This window comes from Cherax quadricarinatus, chromosome 67, assembly GCF_038502225.1.
Source record: "Cherax quadricarinatus isolate ZL_2023a chromosome 67, ASM3850222v1, whole genome shotgun sequence".
NCBI classification, from domain to species: domain Eukaryota; kingdom Metazoa; phylum Arthropoda; class Malacostraca; order Decapoda; family Parastacidae; genus Cherax; species Cherax quadricarinatus.
In genome coordinates, this window is record NC_091358.1 from 7,308,767 (window position 1) to 7,330,907 (window position 22,141).

General features: G+C 39.4%; 1 protein-coding gene across 2 annotated transcripts in view; it reads left to right on the forward strand.

Annotated features, from left to right (window-relative positions):
- LOC128699651 (WD and tetratricopeptide repeats protein 1) overlaps positions 1-22,141 on the forward strand; it is a 72,125-nt gene that overhangs the window by 46,204 nt on the left and 3,780 nt on the right. For both annotated transcript variants that reach the window (XM_053792406.2, XM_053792404.2), the window contains exons 10-13: positions 4,573-4,653; positions 9,064-9,218; positions 19,155-19,178; positions 19,721-19,886. In XM_053792406.2, the coding sequence (XP_053648381.1) occupies positions 4,573-4,653; positions 9,064-9,218; positions 19,155-19,178; positions 19,721-19,886 (426 nt within the window). The remainder of the gene's footprint in view (positions 1-4,572; positions 4,654-9,063; positions 9,219-19,154; positions 19,179-19,720; positions 19,887-22,141) is intronic.

Consider the following 22,141-nt stretch of genomic DNA (forward strand, 5'->3'; position numbering starts at 1 on the left):
ATTTATACACTCGAAGTCATTCTGTTTTGTTCCATTCTCTCTACATGTCCGAACCACCTCAACAACCCCTCCTCAGCCCTCTGGACAATAGTTTTGGTAATCTCACATCTTCTAATTTCCAAACTACAAATATTTATTTTTATTTATTAACACACTGGCTGATTCCCACCAAGGCATGGTGGCCCAACAAAGAAAAACTTTCACCATCATTCACTCCATCACTGTCTTGCCAGAAGGGTGCTTTACACTACAGTTTTTAAACTGCAACATTAACACCCCTCCTTCATCTTACAGGCACTGTACTTCCCATCTCCAGGACTCAGGTCCAGCCTGCCGGTTTCCCTGAATCCCTTCATAAATGTTACTTTGCTCACCCTCCAACAGCACGTCAAGTATTAAAAACCATTTGTATCCATTCACTCCTATCAAATATGCTCACACATGCTGGCTGGAAGTCCAAGCCCCTCGCACACAAAACCTCCTTTACCCCCTCCCTCCAACCTTTCCTAGGCCGACCCCTACCCTGCCTTCCTTCCACTACAGACTGATACACTCTTTGAAGTCATTCTGTTTCGCTCCATTCTCTCTACATGTCCGAACCATCTCAACAACCCTTCCTCAGCCCTCTGGACAACAGTTTTGGCAATTCTGCACCTCCTCCTAACTTCCAAACTACAGATACTCTGCATTATATTCACACCACACATTGCCCTCAGACATGACAACTGCACTGCCTCCAGCCTTCTCCTCGTTGCAACATTCATCACCCATGCTTCACACCCATACAAGAGTGTTGGTACAACTATACTCTCATACATTCCCCTCTTTGCTTCCACAGACAAAGTTCTTAGTCTCCACAGACTCCAAAGTGCACCACTCACCCTTTTTCCTTCATCAATTCTATGATTCACCTCCTTCATAGACCCATCTGCTGACACGTCTACTCCTAAATATCTGAATACATTCACCTCCTCCATACTCTCTCCCTCTAATCTGAAATTCAATCTTTCGTCACCTAATCTTTTTGTTATCCTCATAACCTTATTCTTTATTATATTCACTTTCAATTTTAATCTCTTACATACCCTACCAAATTCATCCACCAACCTCTGCAACTTCTCTTCAGAATCTCCCAAAAGCACAGTGTCATCAGCAAAGAGCAACTGTGACAACTCCCACTTTGGGTTTGATTCTTTATCTTTTAACTCCACACTTCTTGCCAAGACCCTCGCATTCACTTCCCTTACAACCCCATCTATAAATATATTGAACAACCACGGTGACATCACACATCCTTGTCTAAGGCCTACTTTTACTGGTATAAACGTTTTCTGTATAAACATTTAAAAATATACTAAAAATGTTATAAATAGTGCAAAGGTGACATTAAAACGATATCAAACATGGTCGACACAAACCCGCTACCATTATAGTACGCTCCTTGCTTAGCAACAAATTCATTTACCAACGTAGTCTTAGGAACGTAATTCCATCGTTAAGTGACTAGAGGCTGCATATATTTTTTAACAGATTATTTCTTGTTGAACATAGAATTTAGGTTTTGTAATACAGTGGACCCTCGACCAACGATATTAATCCGTTCCTGAGAGCTCATCGTTAATCGAAATTACCGTTAGTCAAGTTAATTTTCCCCATAAGAAATAATGGAAATCGAATTAATACATTCCTGACACCCCAAAGTATTGAAAAAAAAAATTTTTACCACATGAAATATTAATTTTAATACACAGAAACTGAAGAAGACATGCACAGTTACATGACACTTACCTTTATTGAAGATCTGGTGATGATTGATGGGATGGGAGGAGGGGAGTGTGTTGATGGTGTTAGTGTTTAGAAGGGGAATCCCCTTCCATTAGGATTTGAGGTGGCAAGTCCTTTTCCAGGGTTACTTCCCTTCTTGTAGGTAGTAGGTTGGTAGACAGCAACTGCCCAGGGAGGTACTACCGTCCTGCCGAGTGAGTGTAAAACGAAAGCCTGTAATTGTTTTACATGTTGGTAGGATTGCTGGTGTCCATTTTTCTGTCTCATGAACATGTAAGGTTTCAGGTACGTCTTGCTACTTCTACTTACACTTAGGTCACACTACACGTACATGTACAAGCATATATATACATACATACCCCTCTGGGCTTTCTTCTATTTTCTTTCTAGTTCTTGTTCTTGTTTATTTCCTCTTATCTCCATGGGGAAGTGGAACAGAATTCTTCCTCTGTAAGCCATGCGTGTCATAAGAGGCGACTAAAATGCTGGGAGCAAGGGGCTAGTAACCCCTTCTCCTGTATATATTACTAAATGTAAAAGGAGAAACTTTCGTTTTTCCTTTTGGGCCACCCTGCCTCGGTGGGATACAGCCGGTGTGTTGAAAGAAAGAAAGAAAGAAAGACTTCCCTTCTTCTTTTAATGCCACTAGGACCAGCTTGAGAGTCACTGGACCTCTGTCGCACAACATACCTGTCCATTGAGGCCTGTACTTCCCATTCCTTTATGACATTCCTAAAGTGTTTCACAACATTGTCAGTGTACAGGTTGCCAACATGGCTTGCAGTAGCTGTGTCAGGGTGATTTTCATCAAAAAAGGTTTGCACTTTAAGCCACATTGCACACATTTCCTTAATCTTAGAAGTAGGCAACTTCTTCAATTTCTCTACCCCCTCCTCCGAAGCAGTTTCCTCAGGTGTGGCCTCTTGCTGTTGAGGATGATCTAGCAGCTCATCAGTGGTTAGTTTTTCATTGTCCTCCTCCACCAACTCTTCCACATCATCCCCACTAACCTCCAACCCCAAGGACTTCCCCAATGCCACAATGGATTCCTCAACTGGCATAGGATTCTCAGGGTTAGCCTCAAACCCTTCAAAATCCCTTTTGTCTACACATTCTGGCCACAGTTTTTTCCAAGCAGAGTTCAAGGTCCTCTTAGTCACTTCCTCCCAAGCCTTACCTATAATGTTTACACAATTGAGGATGCTAAAGTGATCTCTCCAAAACTCTCTTAGAGTCAGTTGAGTTTCTGAGGTCACTACAAAGCACCTTTCAAACAGAGCTTTTGTGTACAGTTTCTTGAAGTTTGCAATGACCTGCTGGTCCATGGGCTGCAGGAGAGGAGTGGTATTAGGAGGCAAAAACTTCACCTTAATGAAGCTCATGTCCGCAGAAAGTCGCTCTGCCAAGTCTGAAGGATGACCAGGAGCATTGTCTAATACCAGGAGGCACTTAAGGTCCAATTTATTTTCCAGGAGGTAATTTTTCACAGTGGGGGCAAATGCATGGTGTAACCAGTCATAAAAAAAGTCCCTAGTGACCCATGCCTTACTGGTTGCCCTCCACAGCACACACAAATTAGCCTTGAGGACATTGTTTTTCCTGAACACTCTGGGAGTTTCAGAGTGATACACCAATAAAGGCTTCACTTTGCAATCACCACTAGCATTGGCACACATCAACAGAGTAAGCCTGTCTTTCATAGGCTTATGTCCTGGGAGTGCCTTTCCTCCTGAGTAATGTAGGTCCTGCTTGGCATTTTCTTCCAAAACAGGCCTGTTTCGTCACAATTAAACACTTGTTCAGGTTTCAGTCCTTCACTGTCTATGTACTCCTTGAATTCCTGCACATATTTTTCAGCCGCTTTGTGGTCCGAACTGGCAGCCTCGCCATGCTTTATCACACTATGTATGTCACTACGATTCTTAAATCTCTCAAACCAACCTTTGCTGGCTTTAAATTCACTCACATCACCACTAGTTGCTGGCATTTTTTTAATTAAATCATCATGCAACTTCCTAGCCTTTTCACATATGATCGCTTGAGAGATGCTATCTCCTGCTATCTGTTTTTCATTTATCCACACCAATAACAGTCTCTCAACATCTTCTATCACTTGCGATCTCAGTTTCGAAAACATAGTTGCACCTTTGGCAAGAACAGCTTCCTTGATTGCCGTTTTCTTGCCCACAATAGTAGTGATGGTTGATTGGTGTTTTGTGTACAACCTGGCCAGCTCGGAGACACGCACTCCACTTTCATACTTAGCACTGATCTCTTTCTTCATCTCCATAGTAATTCTCACCCTTTTTGCTGTAGGGTTGGCACTAGAAGCTTTCTTGGGGCCCATGGTGACTTATTTTGCAGGTGCAATCACTACAAACGCTGTGATAATATGAAATGTTCCGATTGTATGTTTGGATGGGACCGCAATGGCTGGCTGGCTTGTAAACATTGGCACCCACGGGACAAGTGAGGCGCGCTCTGGCCACAAGTGGACGCATCTCGAACGGAATGAATAGCGTTGGTCGGGTTTTTTAGTGCTAGTCGAGGCAAAATTTTTGTGTTAAAATGTATCGCTAGTCGGATTTAACGATGCCAACGTTGGTCGAGGGTCCACTGTACTTCATATTTATTTTTTCTTTAATGTTTTGTGTTACATTATCTGTCTATGGTTGCTACCACATCAACTATTTTCCACTACACATTACATTATACAAGTATCAATTTACATTCATAAAATGTAATCTTTACAACTGAAAAGAAATGCTAATATAGTTTTTCTAATAGGGAAGGTGATATATATGCTGCATTAAGGGATTGCTTCACTGCACTTGACATTGATCCACACCATGTTAAAGCACACTTTAGGTAAGTTTTATAATGGTCATGCATAATTTATTGGCCCTTGGTTAAAAGATGTTTGTAATTACACATTTGCTGCCACAAGAGCAGTGTCTAAGCTTGTGGTTTCCATTATTTACTTTTTCTTCTCCCAACACGTTTATAAATGAGGTTGTAAAAGAAGTGAGCTAGATACGAAATGGGAGTTGTCATAGTTACTCTTTGCTGATATTATGGTTCTTTTGGGAGATTTGGAAGACTAGTTTCAAAGGTTGGTGGATGAATTTGGGAGGGTAGAGAGGAGAGAAAGAGATTTTGGGAAATGTTAAGTGAGTGCTTGGGGAGTTTTGAACCAAGTGTGAGAGTACTTGTGGTTGGGGATTTCAATGCTAAAGTGGGTAAAAATGTTGTGGAGGGCATAGCAGGTAAATGTGGGGTGCCAGGGGTAAATGAAAATGGGGAGCCTTTAATTGAGCTATGTGTAGAAAGAGGTTTGGTAATAAGTAATACATATTTCATGAAAAAGAAAATAAATAAGTATACAAGGTATGATATAGCATGTAATGAAAGTAGTTAGATTATGTATTGGTGGATAAAAGGTTGATGGGTAGGCTTCAGGATGTACATGTTTATAGAGCGGCAACTGATATATTGGATCATTATTTAGTTGTAGCTACAGTTAAAGTAAGAGGTAGATGGGACAGAAGGAAAATGGCAAGAACAATTAAGAGAGGTGAAAGTATAAATTAAAGGAGGAGGAAGTTAGGGTGAGATATAAGCAGCTATTGGCAGAAAGGTGGGCTAGTGCAAGTATGAGTAGTGGGGGGGTTGAAGAGGGTTGGAATAGTTCTAAAAATGCAGTATTAGAATGTGGGGCAGAAGTTTGTGGCTATAGGAGAGTGGGTCCAGGAGGAAAGAGGAGTGATTGGTGGAATGATGAAGTAAAGGGTGTGATAAAAGAGAAAAAGGTGGCTTATGAGAGGTTTTTACAAAAGTGTTATAAGAAGAGCAGAGTATATGGAGAGTAAAAGTAAGGTGAAGAGAGTGGTGAGAGAGTGCAAAAGGAGAGAAGATAGATTGGGAGAGGCACTGTCAAGAAATTTTGATGAAAACAAGAAAAAATTTTGGAGTGAGATAAAAAAGTTAAGAAAGCCTAGGGAACAAATGGATTTGTCAGTTAAAAGCAGAGTAGGGGAATTAGTAAATGGGGAGCTGGAGGTATTGGGTAGGTGGCGGGAATATTTTGAGAAAATTTTAAATCAATGAAGAAAGGGAGGTGGTAATTTTGTAAAAATTTGTGTAAAAACTGACAAAAAATAGTCATTAATAAGGAATACATTTCCAGTTCCGTTATCCGTCAGCTGTCCATTCCCAATTTTCAGAGGTCCTACTTTTTCCTTCACCTTCGTCCTATACACTTGAAAGAACCCCTTTGGATTAGTCTTTGATTCATTAGCAACTCTAATTTCATAGTTACATTTAGCCTTTCTAATCCCCTTTTTTACTTCTCTTTTAACCCTTTGACTGTTTCAGGCCCCTTTCTGAAACTGTCATTCTATGTCACTAAATTTTTGAAAAAAAAAAAAAAATGATTTTTTTCTTATGAAATGATAGAGAATCTTTTCCCGATGGTAATGACACCAAAAGTTCGAAATTTGGTCGAAAACTCATGGAATTACGCTCCCGCGAAGTTAGCGGTCTCGGCGACATATGCGTATCGGCGATTTTGCCAACTTTGAGTCCTATTTTCAGCCAATTCCGTTGTTCCAGTTGACCAAACTCATAGCTATTTCTTTAGAACTCCATTTTATCTATCAGCTGAGTACAAGAAACCTCCCATTTACCAATTTGGACTACCCAATATTGTGGTCAGAAATTGGCAATTTGGCCAATTTCATGCAAACTAAAAAATATGCCAATTTCAAAATAGGGTCCAGAATAAACAAGGTAGACATTCTTGGCACTAAAATAACATATCATCTGTTCATTAGTCACATCTCTATGTCCCTCTTATATTATTATTGCTTTCTATTTTGATTTTTTATTCATACAAAAAAATACAAAATTTACTGTTATGCAGACTACTGCATTATTGTAAAAATGGTATAAATAATATCAGTGCACTAGTGAAAGAATATTAGACTCCCCAGTTGACGTGTATTGGACGTGTGGTGTGATTTGTTTACTCCTGAACATTGGTAAAAATCGAACATTTCCGCTACTTTGAGCTCAGTTTCAAGGTCGTTTTCATCATCAAAGTAATAAAAATTATCTCTATTTCTGTAATATGTTTTCCATTTTATCACCTAAGACCATGAAAACGCAAGTACATCGATAAATACTATACGAAAATACACCTCAAAGTCGGCGTTTTAATCCAAAAAAATGATCAGTTTTTTTTTTCTCATTACGCACTGTGTGCTGCAGGATTTTTTTATGTGGTGCACACTGACCACACAGACCCATTCTCTCACATGTGGGCCTACCAGCTTTCTTCCGCTTGATTTGAAGCCGCTAGAATTATTGAGTATATATACGTCTGAAACACTGGCTCGTAAGATGTATGTATACGACCAAAACAGTCAAAGGGTTAAGCTGAACATATTGGTCAGTAAGGTTAACCTCTCCTCTTCTGATGCGCCTATAAATTCCCCTTTTCTCCCCTAATAGATGCTTTAGCCTACTGTTAACCCATTTGGGATCGTTATTATTGAACCTAATTTCTCTCTGGGGAATGTATATACTCTGGGCACGGTGTACATTATTGAGAAAAAATCATAAAAGCAGATCCCTTCATAATCATAAGTATGATGATCATCAGTAAAATCATTAGCTAGATTAGACAGGTGTTCCCTAAGTCTATTATAATCGGCAGAACGGAAATCAGGGATTTTTACTGTATTATCATTATTCTTGCTTTTCCAGTTAATGCTAAAAGTGATGGGTTTGTGAATACTTGCACCAAGCTCTTCAGTGATCTCCAGATTATTTATGAGTGTTTCCTTATTTGACAAGACTAGGTCTAGCAAATTATTACTCCTGGGTAGGCTCTGTTATGCACTGCTTCAGAAAACAGTCCTGAACTGTTTCCATAAAGTCACTGGACTCTAGATTACCTGTCAAAGAATTCCAGTCAATTTGACTAAAGTTAAAGTCCCCTACTATCACTATGTTATTGTGTCTAGAAGCCCTAACAATTTCGTCCCAAAGAAGTCTCTATCGTGATCCAAGCCAGGAGGTCGGTATATTACACCTAGAATTAGTTTTTCTTGACCCTCTACAAACTCTACCCAAACAGATTCTGTTACTGTTCCATCTATTTTTATACCAGTTATTATGCAACAATTAATATTTTCTCAAACATATAATGTAACTCCTCCCCCCTTCCCATTACATCTATCCACATGGAACAACTTAAATCCTTGAATATTACACTCAGCAATCATATCCCGACTCTGGCAAGTTTATTGTTGGAGAATATGATAGTAATATCAACTCTACGGCTTATTTATATATCATAATTCAACTAATATGACATAATAAAAAATATTAATAACATAGAAACATGGAATATACTCTAGAATGAATAAAATCAAGTCATTATGTATGTCACCAGAGGTGTTGTGTTGTTGTTGGGTATATAAGGGCCACTGAGAGTAAGCCGTCCATAATGCTGGTGAAGCAGCAGCTGAGGTTGCGGTGTTTTCTGTAGCCCTATATAACTCCAACAACATTGGAGGAGTTAGTAGAATTGCTGAATTACTGAAGAAGACACCCTCTACCACCATCACTACCACCTTCTACCATTATTACAACTGCTACCACCATCACTACCACCTTCTACCACCATTACTACCACCTTCTACCACCATCACTACCACCTTCTACCACTATTACAATGCTACCACCTTCTACCACTTACAATGCTACCACCTTCTACCACTATTACAACTGCTACCACCATCACTACCACTCTCTACCACTGTCAACCACTATCACAACTGCTTCCACTCTACCACCACTACCTTCATATTTTTCTACAAACTTTTTCTTAAATTATATGTGCTTCTCACATTCTTTACCAAAGGGCTGGCACTAGAAGATTTCTTTGGAGACATGGTGACTTATTTAGCAGTTGCAAACACTAAAACGAATGGAATATTATGAAATGTATCTTATAAACTCGTGGGATCATCCTCACTCGCTGATAAACAATGGCACACGGGCTGGGAATGGAGTGTGAGGCGGCTCGGGGCAGTGTGTACCTGTCCCAGACGAATGACTATTTGCGAGTCAAACAACGATTCACGAGCAAATGTTTTGACGAAAATAACGTTGCGATTTTCGAAAATTACGACTATCGAGCTTTACGATTATTGAGGGACCACTGTATATGCTTGTAATTAAATGTAATGTTTACCTTTTCTGTTTTTGTAGATTAGCTCGATGTTTGCATCAACTAGGACGAGAGCAAGAAGCAGAGCTTTGCCTTGAGGAATTCAGAAGGCAGCATCCTGACCACAGTGCCTCACCTGCATGTACTTCATTAGCCCATGATATTGCTACTTCTCTTTTGCACCAGCAAGGAGGAGGTAAGTTCTTTATACCTGATAATTTCGTTTTCAAGTTCAACTCAACAGCTATCCCTGCTAAGGTAGGGTGACCCACAAGAGAAAACACATTCACCATCACTCATTCAATTGCTGTCTTGCCAGAAGTGTACCGACATCACAGTTCAGATAACCCTCCAGCTGCAACATCCCCACCCATCTTTCAGAGTGCAGGCACTGCCCTTCCCACCTGCAGGACTCAAGCCTAACTAACCAGTTGCCCTGAATCCCTTCACAAAATTTACCTTGCTCACACTCCAGTATTGTCCATTAAGCTATGTATATAATTTTTTTTTTTTTTAACAAGTCGGCCGTCTCCCACCGAGGCAGGGTGACCCAAAAAGAAAGAAAATCCCCAAAAAGAAAATACTTTCATCATCATTCAACACCTTTACTGCACTCACACATAATCATTGTTTTTGCAGAGGTGCTCAGAATACAACAGTTTAGAAGCACATACGTATAAAGATACACAACATATCCCTCCAAACTGCCAATATCCCAAACCCCTCCTTTAAAGTGCAGGCATTGTACTTCCCATTTCCAGGACTCAAGTCTGGCTATATAAAAATAACTGGTTTCCCTGAATCCCTTCACTAAATTTTACCCTGCTCACACTCCAACAGATCGTCAGGTCCCAAATACCATTCATCTCCATTCACTCCTATCTAACACGCTCACGCACGCTTGCTGGAAGTCCAAGCCCCTCGCCCACAACACCTCCTTTACCCCCTCCCTCCAACCTTTTCGAGGATGACCCCTACCCTGCTTTCCATTCCCTTCAGATTTATACACACTCCATGTCTTTCTACTTTGATCCATTCTCTCTAAATGACCAAACCGCCTCAACAACCCCCCTTCAGCCCTCCGACTAATACTTTTATTAACTCCACACCTCCTAATTTCCACACTCCGAATTTTCTGCATAATATTTACACCACACATTGCCCTTAAACAGGACATCTCCACTGCCTCCAACTGCCGCTTCACTGCAGCATTTTTAACCCAAGCTTCACACCCATATAAGAGTTTTGGTACTACACTTGTACTGTACTTTCATACATTCCCTTCTTTGCCTCCATAGATAACGTTTTTTGTCTCCACATGTTCCTCAACGCACCACTCGCCTTTTTTCCTTCATCAATTCTATGATTAACCTCATCCTTCATAAATAGATCCGCTGACACGTCAACTCCCAAATATCTGAAAACATTAACTTTCTCCATACTCCTCCTCCCCAATTTGATATCCAATTTTTCTTTATCTAAATCATTTGATACCCTCATCACCTTACTCTTTTCTATGTTCACTTTCAACTTTCTACCTTTACACACACTCCCAAACTTGTCCCCTAACCTTTGCAATTTTTCTTTAGAATCTCCCATAAGCACAGTATCATCAGCAAAAAGTAACTGTGTCACTTCCCATTTGTATTTGATTCCCCATAATTTAATCCCACCCCTCTCCTGAACACCCTAGCATTTACTTCTTTTACAACCCCATCTATAAATATATTAAACAACCATGGTGACATTACACATCCCTGTCTAAAACCTACTTTTACCGGGAAGTATTCTCCCTCTCTTCTACACACCCTAACCTGATCCTCACTATCCTCATAAAAACTCTTTACAGCATTTAGTAACTTACCACATATGAATAATTTTTGTAGTAAGATTTTTTATTTGCTAGTTGTGGAAGAAAGAGAGCATAATTCATTCAGGGAATTCACTTTTCTGCCCAAATCTGGTTGAATGAAATAGGAAAGGGAAGAGGAAGAAAGGGTAGCAGACAATAAATGAGACAGTTTAGGTTTGTGAATATTCTTGATTAGTCCTGTAAACTTTCCTCAGTCTACTGCCTCCCATGCCATTACTTTTGAAAAAAAGTTGTAGAAATGAGTCAGATATGAAAAATTATTATTGAGAATAAAAGAGAGAGAGAGAGAGAGACCACAAGGAAGAGGGGACTGATCATTTGTTCACATATACAGTGGTACCTCGAGTTTCATACAGCTCCCATCTCGAACAATTATGTAACTGTATTATTGTAAGTGCTTTTCTAAGTGTATTTTTGGGGGTCTGAAATGGATTAATCTAATTTATATTATTCCTTATGGGAACAATTTCGTTTGGTAACGACACTCAAACAGCCTTCTGGAACAAATTATGGCCGAAACTCGGGGTACCACTGTCTTACTTATTTAAATTGCAAACTTAAAATTACTACTGCATTGTTAATATTGAGTGTCTGTTAAGTCCCAGTTATGAGAACATTTTTCCATTGTCATAACAGTTAAAGACAATTCTGGATTTAATGTGATTTAGTCCATTAAATCTGAAAATAAATGTACCTTGTGGACAACAACAGTAATGGACTATTCAGATTTCTGGACTCCATCCATTAAATATGTAATGAATTTACCCAGCAGACTATTGCAGTAACAGACAGTTCTGAATTTAATAAATTTTTTCTGTTGCTTACAGATGTTTTCCAGACACAGATTTTGTTCATTTAACCCTTAAACTGTCCAAACGTAGATCTACGTTCACTCATGTGGCGCTCCGAATATTTTGAAAAATAATTTTTTTTTTTATTTTCTTTTAAAATGAAGAGCACATTTTTCTACATGTTATAGAATTAAAAAAAAAATTAGGGCCAGTACTTACCGAGATATAAGACCGTGAAGTTGGCACTGGATGCTCACCTGTCGGCAGCATCGACTCCTGCCTCTTGCAGAAGTGTTGCCAATATACCTTTTTTTTCTTGTTTATATTTTAATTTATATATTTTTTATGTTCTGATAATTACAATTTATAATAGTTCTTGTAATTTCATAGCCAGTCTTTGTTCTGACACTAATATTAGGTACTGAAATAGTGCTCAAATAGTCACAGTCACATTGACAGGTGAACATTTACACCTGCCTGGGTTACTATTGTTTAGAAATATATGCAAAGTATTTATAGGTCCCAACAATGCTTTAGATACCCTGGCATATACATTGAAGTACATTGTTATGAAAGGCATCCCTATACCATTGACAGCCTAGTGACATTTGATAAATGCCCACTGCTCCAGGCTAACCCTCGCTGTATTTGTTATCACTGTTACACACAAACATGTCTTGTCTCTCTGTCTGCCTGTCTATCTATCTATCTGTCTCTGTCTGCCTCTGCTTATCTGTCTCTGTCTGCCTCTGCTTATCTGTCTTTCTGTCTGCCTGGAGTATAGGATATCAAACTCCTTGAAGAATCGTGTTATGACATTTATCAGCTCAGTGACATTTGATAAATGGGTGCTCGAGGGAACCCTGGCTTTATTTGTTTTCAATGATACACACTAACATGTTTCTGTCTATCTGTCTGTATCTGTCTATCTTTGCCTGGAATTTTTGGATTATCCTAGGTAATTTACACTATGTATAATAACTGTACTTATGTGTACATGTGAGACAGAGATATAGTTAGAGATATAGACAGATATATAGATAGACAGAGATGTAGACAGAGGTATAGACAGCCAAAGCAGGCCAGCCTGCCGAATACATAAGAACATAAGAAAGAAGGAACACTCAGCAGGCCTACTGACCCATGCAAGGCAGGTACATGTCACACACCCCCCTCCCCGGCTTAGACAAATGACCCACCTAGTCAGGTCACATCCATTGAAGGAAGGAGCATGACATCAGACCAAGTAGCACAAGCTAGTCAGGTCCAACTCAGACCCACCCACACTCATGTATTTATCTAACCTATTTTTACTTTCCTCTTAAAATGGGAGTGTTAATCCGACATGGCATCAGTGAATCCCTGGTGTTTGCCACGCTATTTGCTCTAGCCGGCGCTCAGTTGAACTGGTACTCCCACTAGGTACTAAGTGCTCCCAGATTTTTTTAATAGTGCACACACTGAGTGCACAGACCCATTCTTTCATGTCTAGGCAATTCAAGCCTATTGTGCCAAATTTGAAGGAATGAAAAATAAAGTTGATCTACATTTGGAGCACTACACGTGCAAACGTAGATCTACGTTTGGACAGTTTAAGGGTTAATCCAAAATCTGTTAAGTTGGATCCATTAAATTGAGGTTATACTGTACTGTACAGTATACATTAAAACCTCACATTAACAGACAAAAAAATGGCCAGACAAAATAGTAAAGAGTCCATAATTCTGGATTTTGTCCATTAGCATGTTTTTATTAACAAAAATTTATAAATATTTATCTGTTAATTTTTTACTTAATGGATTCATACTTTGTGTATGTACCTTGTATACATGTATAAAAAACCTTACGTATATTTGGTAAAATTGTTGAAGAACTGCAGTATAGATTTATTGTTTATGTTGTGTTAGTTGTGAGTGGTTGTCAGGCTAGGATAGCCACCAAGCTAATGAGGGATGCCCCAGCTCAGGCAGAGGAGGGTGAAGGAGTGGGGGTGTTGGCTGAGAGCCAAGGAGGGGGAGGCCTCTCCATCCCTCACTGCCTCCCTGCACTGATCCATTGCCTCCTCCCTGAGTGCATATCTTCCCTATCTTCACCCACCTACTAACCCTCTTGCATTCACCCATCTACCCACCCTCTTACATTCATCCATCCTCTCACATTCACTCACCTACCCTTTCCATCAACCCCTCTCACAATCACCCACCCACCCAACCCTCTCTCATTAGCCCACCTTTCCATCAACCCCTCTCTCATTCTCCCACCCACCCAACCCTTTCACATTCACCCATTTACTCCTCTTACATTTGCCCCCAAGAAAGATAAAGATAGAGAATGCAGGAGACTTGACAAGTAAAGCAATCACTAATCTACTGTATATGATAGAATGAAGGAAAGATATCATATACAGAAAAAATTAGATTGAGTTGAAACCTAAATACTCACATTAAATGAAGGAAATACAAGGAAACAAAATGTTATTTGAGAAATAGGAAAACCCTAAATATAGATTGATGTATTATACTCTTCTCATATGCAAACTTGAAAAGCCTTCTAATATGGCACTCTACTTCAAGGTGGCAGTAAAAACACTACACCAAGGATGACAATGAAATGAGCAAAATTTTATTTGGGCATTATTACTGTTTAGCATTCCATTCAACAACATTTTATGTGGCAATGTTTCGCTCTCCAAGAGCTTTATCAAGCCGTTACAAACAATACATGGACACAGAGGGTATATATAGGCTGGTAGTTGTAATATAAATTGTAGAGGTAGTAGTAATACAGTATGGTAGAACAATCAACTTGCACATGAGGAAAAGGTTATAATAGCTATTACTTGGGTAGCATAAAAATAGGGTAAACAAATGTTTCTATTGGTGGTTGGATTTGAGAAGGTCTGTTTCAGTGTTCCTCCTCTGTTGTGTTCTTGTGTAGCAGAGACTATGTGATGGCAGGGTTTATCGTTTTGAGAAGGATTTTTGCTAATACTTCAGAGGTGATGAAGCTGCCTTTAATTTGCTTGATTGTATTAGAAACAGCAATTAATGATGGTTCAAGGCATTTACGTGTACAGAAGGTAGGTGCTCTGATCACTAGTTGGGTCTCGTTGAATTTCATGAGGTAATTGGTAGAATTCCAGTGTTGTACGAAGGTGTTGTTCAAGTTATTGTTCTTACATGCATTAATGTGTTAATTGAGGCGTGTTTCGAGGTTTTTTACTGTTTCACCTACATATATCCTGTCACAGCCTCCATAGGGTATAGTGTAAACCCCTGCATTGATTGGTTCATGGTGCTTCGATTTTGTCCTGGTTAGATCCTTTATTGAAGTGCTGGATGCGTTGGTGACTAGTGTTAGCGTGTGCTAGTACTTTAGAAATGTTCAGTGCAACCTGGCTGTCGGGAAGAATTATAACTTTGTCAGGAGTGGTGTTGGTGCATGAAGAATAGATGATCTGAAGAGCTCTTTTCTTGCAGTCTTTGATGAAAAAGGAGGAAAATTCTAGATCAGGGAAGGTTTGGTGTATGTAAGTACATTCCTCCTCAAAAAACTCAGGACTACAAATTTGGCATGCTCTTAGGGAATGGGGCCATCTATCAGTGCCGTCTTAGCCAACTTGTACATGGAGCACCTGGAAACTGAACACTTCACCAACATCATCTCCACCAGAGTCACTTGGTTACGTTATGTGGACGACGTCTTCATAATAACTCCCAAATGTTTTGATGTACAGAATCTTCAGGCTCAACGCAGTTGAACTGGCTATCCAGTTTACTCTAGAAGAAGAGTAATGACAAGCTACCTTTTCTAGACGTCCTCATTCACAAAGTTGATAACAATCTAAGATTTCAAGTTTACCGTAAACCTACCAACAAAAATGATCTCGCCCACTTCTATTCCAATCAAGATACTAAGACTAAGAAAGGCATCATCATCGTATTTTTCCTAAGAGCATACTGAATTTGTAGTCCTGAGTTTCTTGACAAGGAATGTACTTACATACACCAAATCTTTACTGATCTACAATTTCCTTTCTTTTTCATCAAAGACTGCAAGAAAAGAGCTCTTCAACACCACTCCTAACAAAGTTATAATTCTTTCCAACAACTAGATTACACTGAACATTTCTAAAGTACAGTACTAGCACAAGCTAACACTAGAGTCACCATCGCATCCAGCACTTAAGTAAAGGATCTAACCAGGACAAAATCGAAGCACTATGAACCAGTCAATGCAGGGGTTTACACTATACCCTGTGGAGGCTGTGACAAAATATATGTAGGTGAAACAGCAAGAAACCTCGAAACACACCTCAATGAACACAATGCATGTAGGAACGATAACTTGAACAACACCTGTGTACAACACTGGAATTACACCAATCACCTAATGAAATTCAACAATGCTCGAATAGTGATCAGAGAGCCTAATTTCTGCAGATGTAAATGCCTTGAATCATCATTAATTGCTGTTTCTAACACAATCAAGCAAAATAAAGGCAGTTTCATCATTTCTGAAGTATTAGCAAAAATCCTCCTCTAAACAGTAAACCCTGCCATCACATAGTCTCGGCTATACAAGAACAAAACAGAGGAGGAACACTGAAACAGACCTTCTCAAATCCAACCACCAATAGAAATATTTGTCTACCCTATTTTTATGGTACCCAAGTAATAGCTTTTATAACCTTTTACTAGTGTGCAAGTTGACTTTTCTACCATATTGTATTACTACTACCTTTACAATTTATATTACTACTACCAGCCTATATATACCCTCTGTGTCCATATATTGTTTGTATCGGCTTGACAAAGCTCCTGGAGAGCGAAATGTTGCCACAATAAAATGTCACATTAGTTGCATTTGTGTCCTTTTACTTAACAGTGTTCTCTCTACCTAGCGTACAGCGTCTTATCTCAGACATGTGCGCATGTGCACAACAGCCAAACACCGAGTCGCTGGAACTGTGAAGCACACAGTTCCATACAAGGATTTATATAATTTTTTCGTGTACTAGGGGATGGTTACTGACATTAAGCTTCAGGATTATATAATGTACAAGTACATGTAAAGAAAGAATTAAAGAAGAAAGACTCATTATATTGAATGTTATCGATAATATCGAGTGAAAAAAGGGAGTGCTGCAGTTCCGCAGTGCCTATACACGAGCTGCCACTGTCTGTAACCATAAAACATTATTTGAACTGTTGATCCTGAAGGTTAATAACTCATCATCATAAATGATCATAATTACACTGTATTGACATATTTCCAGGTTTTTAACAGTGATGCAACTACTATAGCTATATTTCTGTAATGGTTGAACATGTTGGAAATATTGTAGAGATTAACTCACACTTGGTGAGTAATATTAAGTACGTACCGTATTGTTTGGCACATTATGTGCACTTCATTACACGCAAGCATGCACACACACACATACACACACACAGAGTGTGTTCCACAAAAGAGGTTAATGCAAAAGCTAGAGGATCAGGCATGCATAACAGGAAAGGCACTGCAATGGATCAGAGAATATTTGACAGGGAGTCAACAATGAGTCATGGTACGTGACGAGGTGTCAGAGTGGGCGCCTGTGATGAGCAGGGTTCCACAGGGGTCAGTCCTAAGACCTGTGCTGTTTTTGGTATGTGTACATGACATAATGGAAGGAATAGACTCAGAAGTGTCCTTGTTTGCAGATGATGTGAAGTTAATGAGGAGAATTCAATCACTCGAGGATCAGGCAGGACTACAGAGAGACCTAGACAGGCTACAAACCTGGTCCAGCAGCTGGCTCCTTGAATTTAACCCCGCCAAATGCAAAGTCATGAAGATAAGGGAAGGGCAAAGAAGCCTGCGGACAGAGTATAGCCTAGGTGGCCAAAGATCTTTTCAAGGGAAAAGATCTTGGGATGAGTATAATACCAAGCACATCTCCTGAGGAGCACATCAATCAGATAACTGCTGCAGCATACGGGTGTCTGGCAAACCTAAGAATAGATTTCCAATACTTCAGTAAGGAATCGTTCAAGATTCTGTACACCATATACGTCAGGCCCATATTGGAGTATGCAACACCAGTTTGGAATCCATATCTGGTCAAGCACATAAGAAATTAGAGAAAGTGCAAAGGTTTGCAATGAGACTAGTCCCAGAGCTAAGGGGATTGACCTATGAGCAAAGGCTAAGGGAAATCAGCCTGATGACACTGGAGGACAGGAGGGTCAGGGAAAACATGATAATGACATATAAAATACTGCGAGGAATTGACACAGTGGACAAAGACAGGATGTTCCAGAGATGGGACACACAAACAAGGGGTCACAATTGGAAGTTGAAGACTCCTATGAGTCAAAGGGATGTTAGGAAGTATTTCTTCAGCCATAGAGTTGTCAGGAAGTGGAATATCCTAGAAAGTGACGTAGTGGAGGCAGGAACCATACATATTTTTAAGACGAGGTTTGATAAAACTCATGGAACAGGGAAAGAGAGGACCCAGTAGCAATCAGTGAAGAGGCAGGGCCAGGAGCTGTGCCTTGTTTGCTCAAGATGAAGAACAGAGGTAGGCTTTGGGTTACTTGTAAGTGGTGGTTTCAGTACTTATAAACTAAACTCCAGACATCTTTCCCTACAAAATTGTTTCCCCAGATTTACTTTAGTGATAAGGAACCAGATTAAAATTTACATATTACCAGTATGTATTAAAGAAACCAGCTTCAGCAGTTGTGAATAATTGTAAAGTAGCTGTCTGTAAATAACAGGTAGCCATGTTTGTTTTGTGGTTGGTGATGGTGAAGTAGATGGCAAGGTGTGCAAAATTGAATTTGCTCAGAACATGCAAAATTTAAAAGTTGGCTGTGCAGTAGTAAGTCTGAGGGGTTCAGGGAAACCGGCAGGCCGGCCTTGAGTCCTGGAGATGGGAAGTACAGTGCCTGCACTCTGAAGGAGGGGTGTTAATGTTGCAGTTTAAAAACTGTAGTGTAAAGCACCCTTCTGGCAAGACAGTGATGGAGTGAATGATGGTGAAAGTTTTTCTTTTTCGGGCCACCCTGCCTTGGTGGGAATTGGCCAGTGTGATAAAAAAAAAAAAAAAAAAAAAAAAAAATTCATTATTTTAGTACTGTGCAAAAGTATATTTAGAATTTCAGAGATATTTCTGAATTCTTTTTTTGTATTTAGGAGCATTTCTATTTTTTTTTCTTAACATGCTGAACGTCTCCCACCAAGGCAGTGTGAACCAAAAAAGAAACGCTCGCCATCATTCACACTATCACTTGTCTTACCGGAGGCGCACAGATACGAAATATTGTAATAAGATACAGCACAGTATTACTGAATAGAAGAGACTACTGTACTTTGCTAATTTTTCTGTACATTGAGAGAGAAAAGCACATGTCATAAAATTTACAAGTAATAAAAGTTTGATGATCATGTCTTTAATTAAATTTTTTTCTCTTTCTAGCTGACACTCCTCGGTCATCATCAGGTCAGTATGTTTTCTTTGTTTCATGGACTTTCCTACAAGAATCTTTGTCAAATATTCCCCAAACATTTAACCTCTTGTGTAGTATTTATTTAGTCCCATATTTCTAATTTAGAGGCAAATTTTGTAACTGCATATACTTTTGTGTGCATGTGTGTGTATCAGCCATTTCCTACCAAGGTAAGGTGACCCAAAATATGAAAACCTATTCACCAAGATTTATTCAGTAGATATCTTGCCATAAGTACTTGTTACCTTTGTGCCACAGCCAAGCCAGCATGTAGAATACTTTCAAAAATATGTAGTTTTTGTGGTAGGCAGATATGGGGAGTTTCTACATAAGGTCACTTTTCTAAGGCAGGAAAATTATTAAAATTAAAAGTGTACTGTATCAAAGAATTAGTGAGAACTAAATAATGTCTCAGAATTTCAATTTGGAGTAACAAGATCATAAATTTGGTAAGACAGTGTAGGTGTTCATATGCAGTATTTGTTTCATAAAAGTTAAATAATTTCCAGTTTTATGCTCACTTTTTTTTCTGTAGGAAATAATGGTGATGGAGACAGTGATGAGGAAGGGCTCCTTGGTAGTCTTCCAACTCCAAGCATTCAGGAGCAAGATTGGCGGTCACGAGCAGCTGACTACTACAAGTCCTATTGTGGCCACTGCAATACTACCACAGACATAAAAGAAGCTGTATTCCTTGGAAAGTAATTATCACTCCAGCTTATACTATACATTTTCTAATTTAGGCTGCATAGTAGGCTATGGCAGCATTACCTGGTGAGGGGGCTCCTGACATGAGGAGTTGGGCTCATTTTTTCTTTCCTTGGATCAGTCTTGTTTGCCCTACATTCTCCTGGCACTGTGTGACCCCTATGGTTTAGCACTTTTCCATGATTATAATGTAATAATTCAGTCTTTCTTGACATTTTCTTAATTCTCCCAGGATATCAAAGGTGGTGCCTTGATGCTGGTGAATGGCTTTTGATCCAAGGAATTAGAGCTATTCTTTCCTTTTTTTTTTTTTTTTCCCCCCAACAAGTCGGCCGTCTCCCACCGAGGCAGGGTGACCCAAAAAAGAAAGAAAATCCCCAAAAAGAAAATACTTTCATCATCATTCAACACTTTCACCACACTCGCACATTATCACTGTTTTTGCAGAGGTGCTCAGAATACAACAGTTTAGAAGCATACACATATAAAGATACACAACATATCCCTCCAAACTGCCAATATCCCAAACCCCTCCTTTAAAGTGCAGGCATTGTACTTCCCATTGCTGTATAGTCCTTGTGGCTTAGCGCTTCTTTTTGATTATAATAATAATATTGTACTTCCCATTTCCAGGACTCAAGTCCGACTATATGAAAATAACCGGTTTCCCTGAATCCCTTCACTAAACATTACCCTGCTCACACTCCAACAGATCGTCAGGTCCCAAGTACCATTTGTCTCCATTCACTCCTATCTAACACGCTCATGCACGCTTGCTGGAAGTCCAAGCCCCTTGCCCACAAAACCTCCTTTACCCCCTCTCTCCAACCCTTTCGAGGACGACCCCTACCCCGCCTTCCTTCCCCTATAGATTTATATGCTTTCCATGTCATTCTACTTTGATCCATTCTCTCTAAATGACCAAACCACCTCAACAACCCCTCTTCTGCCCTCTGACTAATACTTTTATTAACTCCACACCTTTTCCTAATTTCCACACTCCAAATTTTCTGCATAATATTTACACCACACATTACCCTTAAACAGGACATCTCCACTGCCTCCAACCGTCTCCTCGCTGCTGCATTTACCACCCAAGCTTCACACCCATATAAGAGTGTTGGTACTACTATACTTTCATACATTCCCTTCTTTGCCTCCATAGATAACATTTTTTTGACTCCACATATACCTCAATGCACCACTCACCTTTTTTCCCTCATCAATTCTATGATTAACCTCATCCTTCATAAATCCATCCGCCGACACGTCAACTCCCAAGTATCTGAAAACATTCACTTCTTCCATACTCCTCCTCCCCAATTTGATATCCAATTTTTCTTTATCTAAATCATTTGACACCCTCATCACCTTACTCTTTTCTAAGTTCACTTTCAACTTTCTACCTTTACACACATTCCCAAACTCATCCACTAACCTTTGCAATTTTTCTTTAGAATCTCCCATAAGCACAGTATCATCAGCAAAAAGTAACTGTGTCAATTCCCATTTTGAATTTGATTCCCCATAATTTAATCCCACCCCTCTCCCGAACACCCTAGCATTTACTTCCTTTACAACCCCATCTATAAATATATTAAACAACCATGGTGACATCACACATCCCTGTCTAAGACCTACTTTTACCGGAAAGTAGTCTCCCTGTCTTCTACACACCCTAACCTGAGCCTCACTATCCTCATAAAAACTCTTTACAGCATTTAATAACTTACCATCTATTCCATATACTTGCAACATCTGCCACATTGCTCCTCTATCCACTCTATCATATGCCTTTTCTAAATCCATAAATGCAATAAAAACTTCCCTACCTTTATCTAAATACTGTTCACATATATGCTTCAATGTAAACACTTGATCTACACATCCCCTACCCACTCTGAAACCTCCTTGCTCATCCGCAATCCTACATTCTGTCAATTAACTCTTATTCCCCAGGTGTTGTGTTAGTATTATAATCAAAACTGACAAACTACCAGGATCATACACCACTGTCTCAGGTGTTGTAGACCCCCTACAGATTTAAATCTTCCCCATGAATACAGTATTGATAATAAAACTGGAAGTATTGACATAATACTATATCATTTCATTTAAAATTGTCATACACATTTATGTAGTTTTTTTTTTTTTATATTCAGTGCCCTTGGTCAAAGCCCTTCTTTTGTTTAATATTTTATTGCATCACACAGCATGTGTTTTATGTATCATTATATTCCTAAGTGCC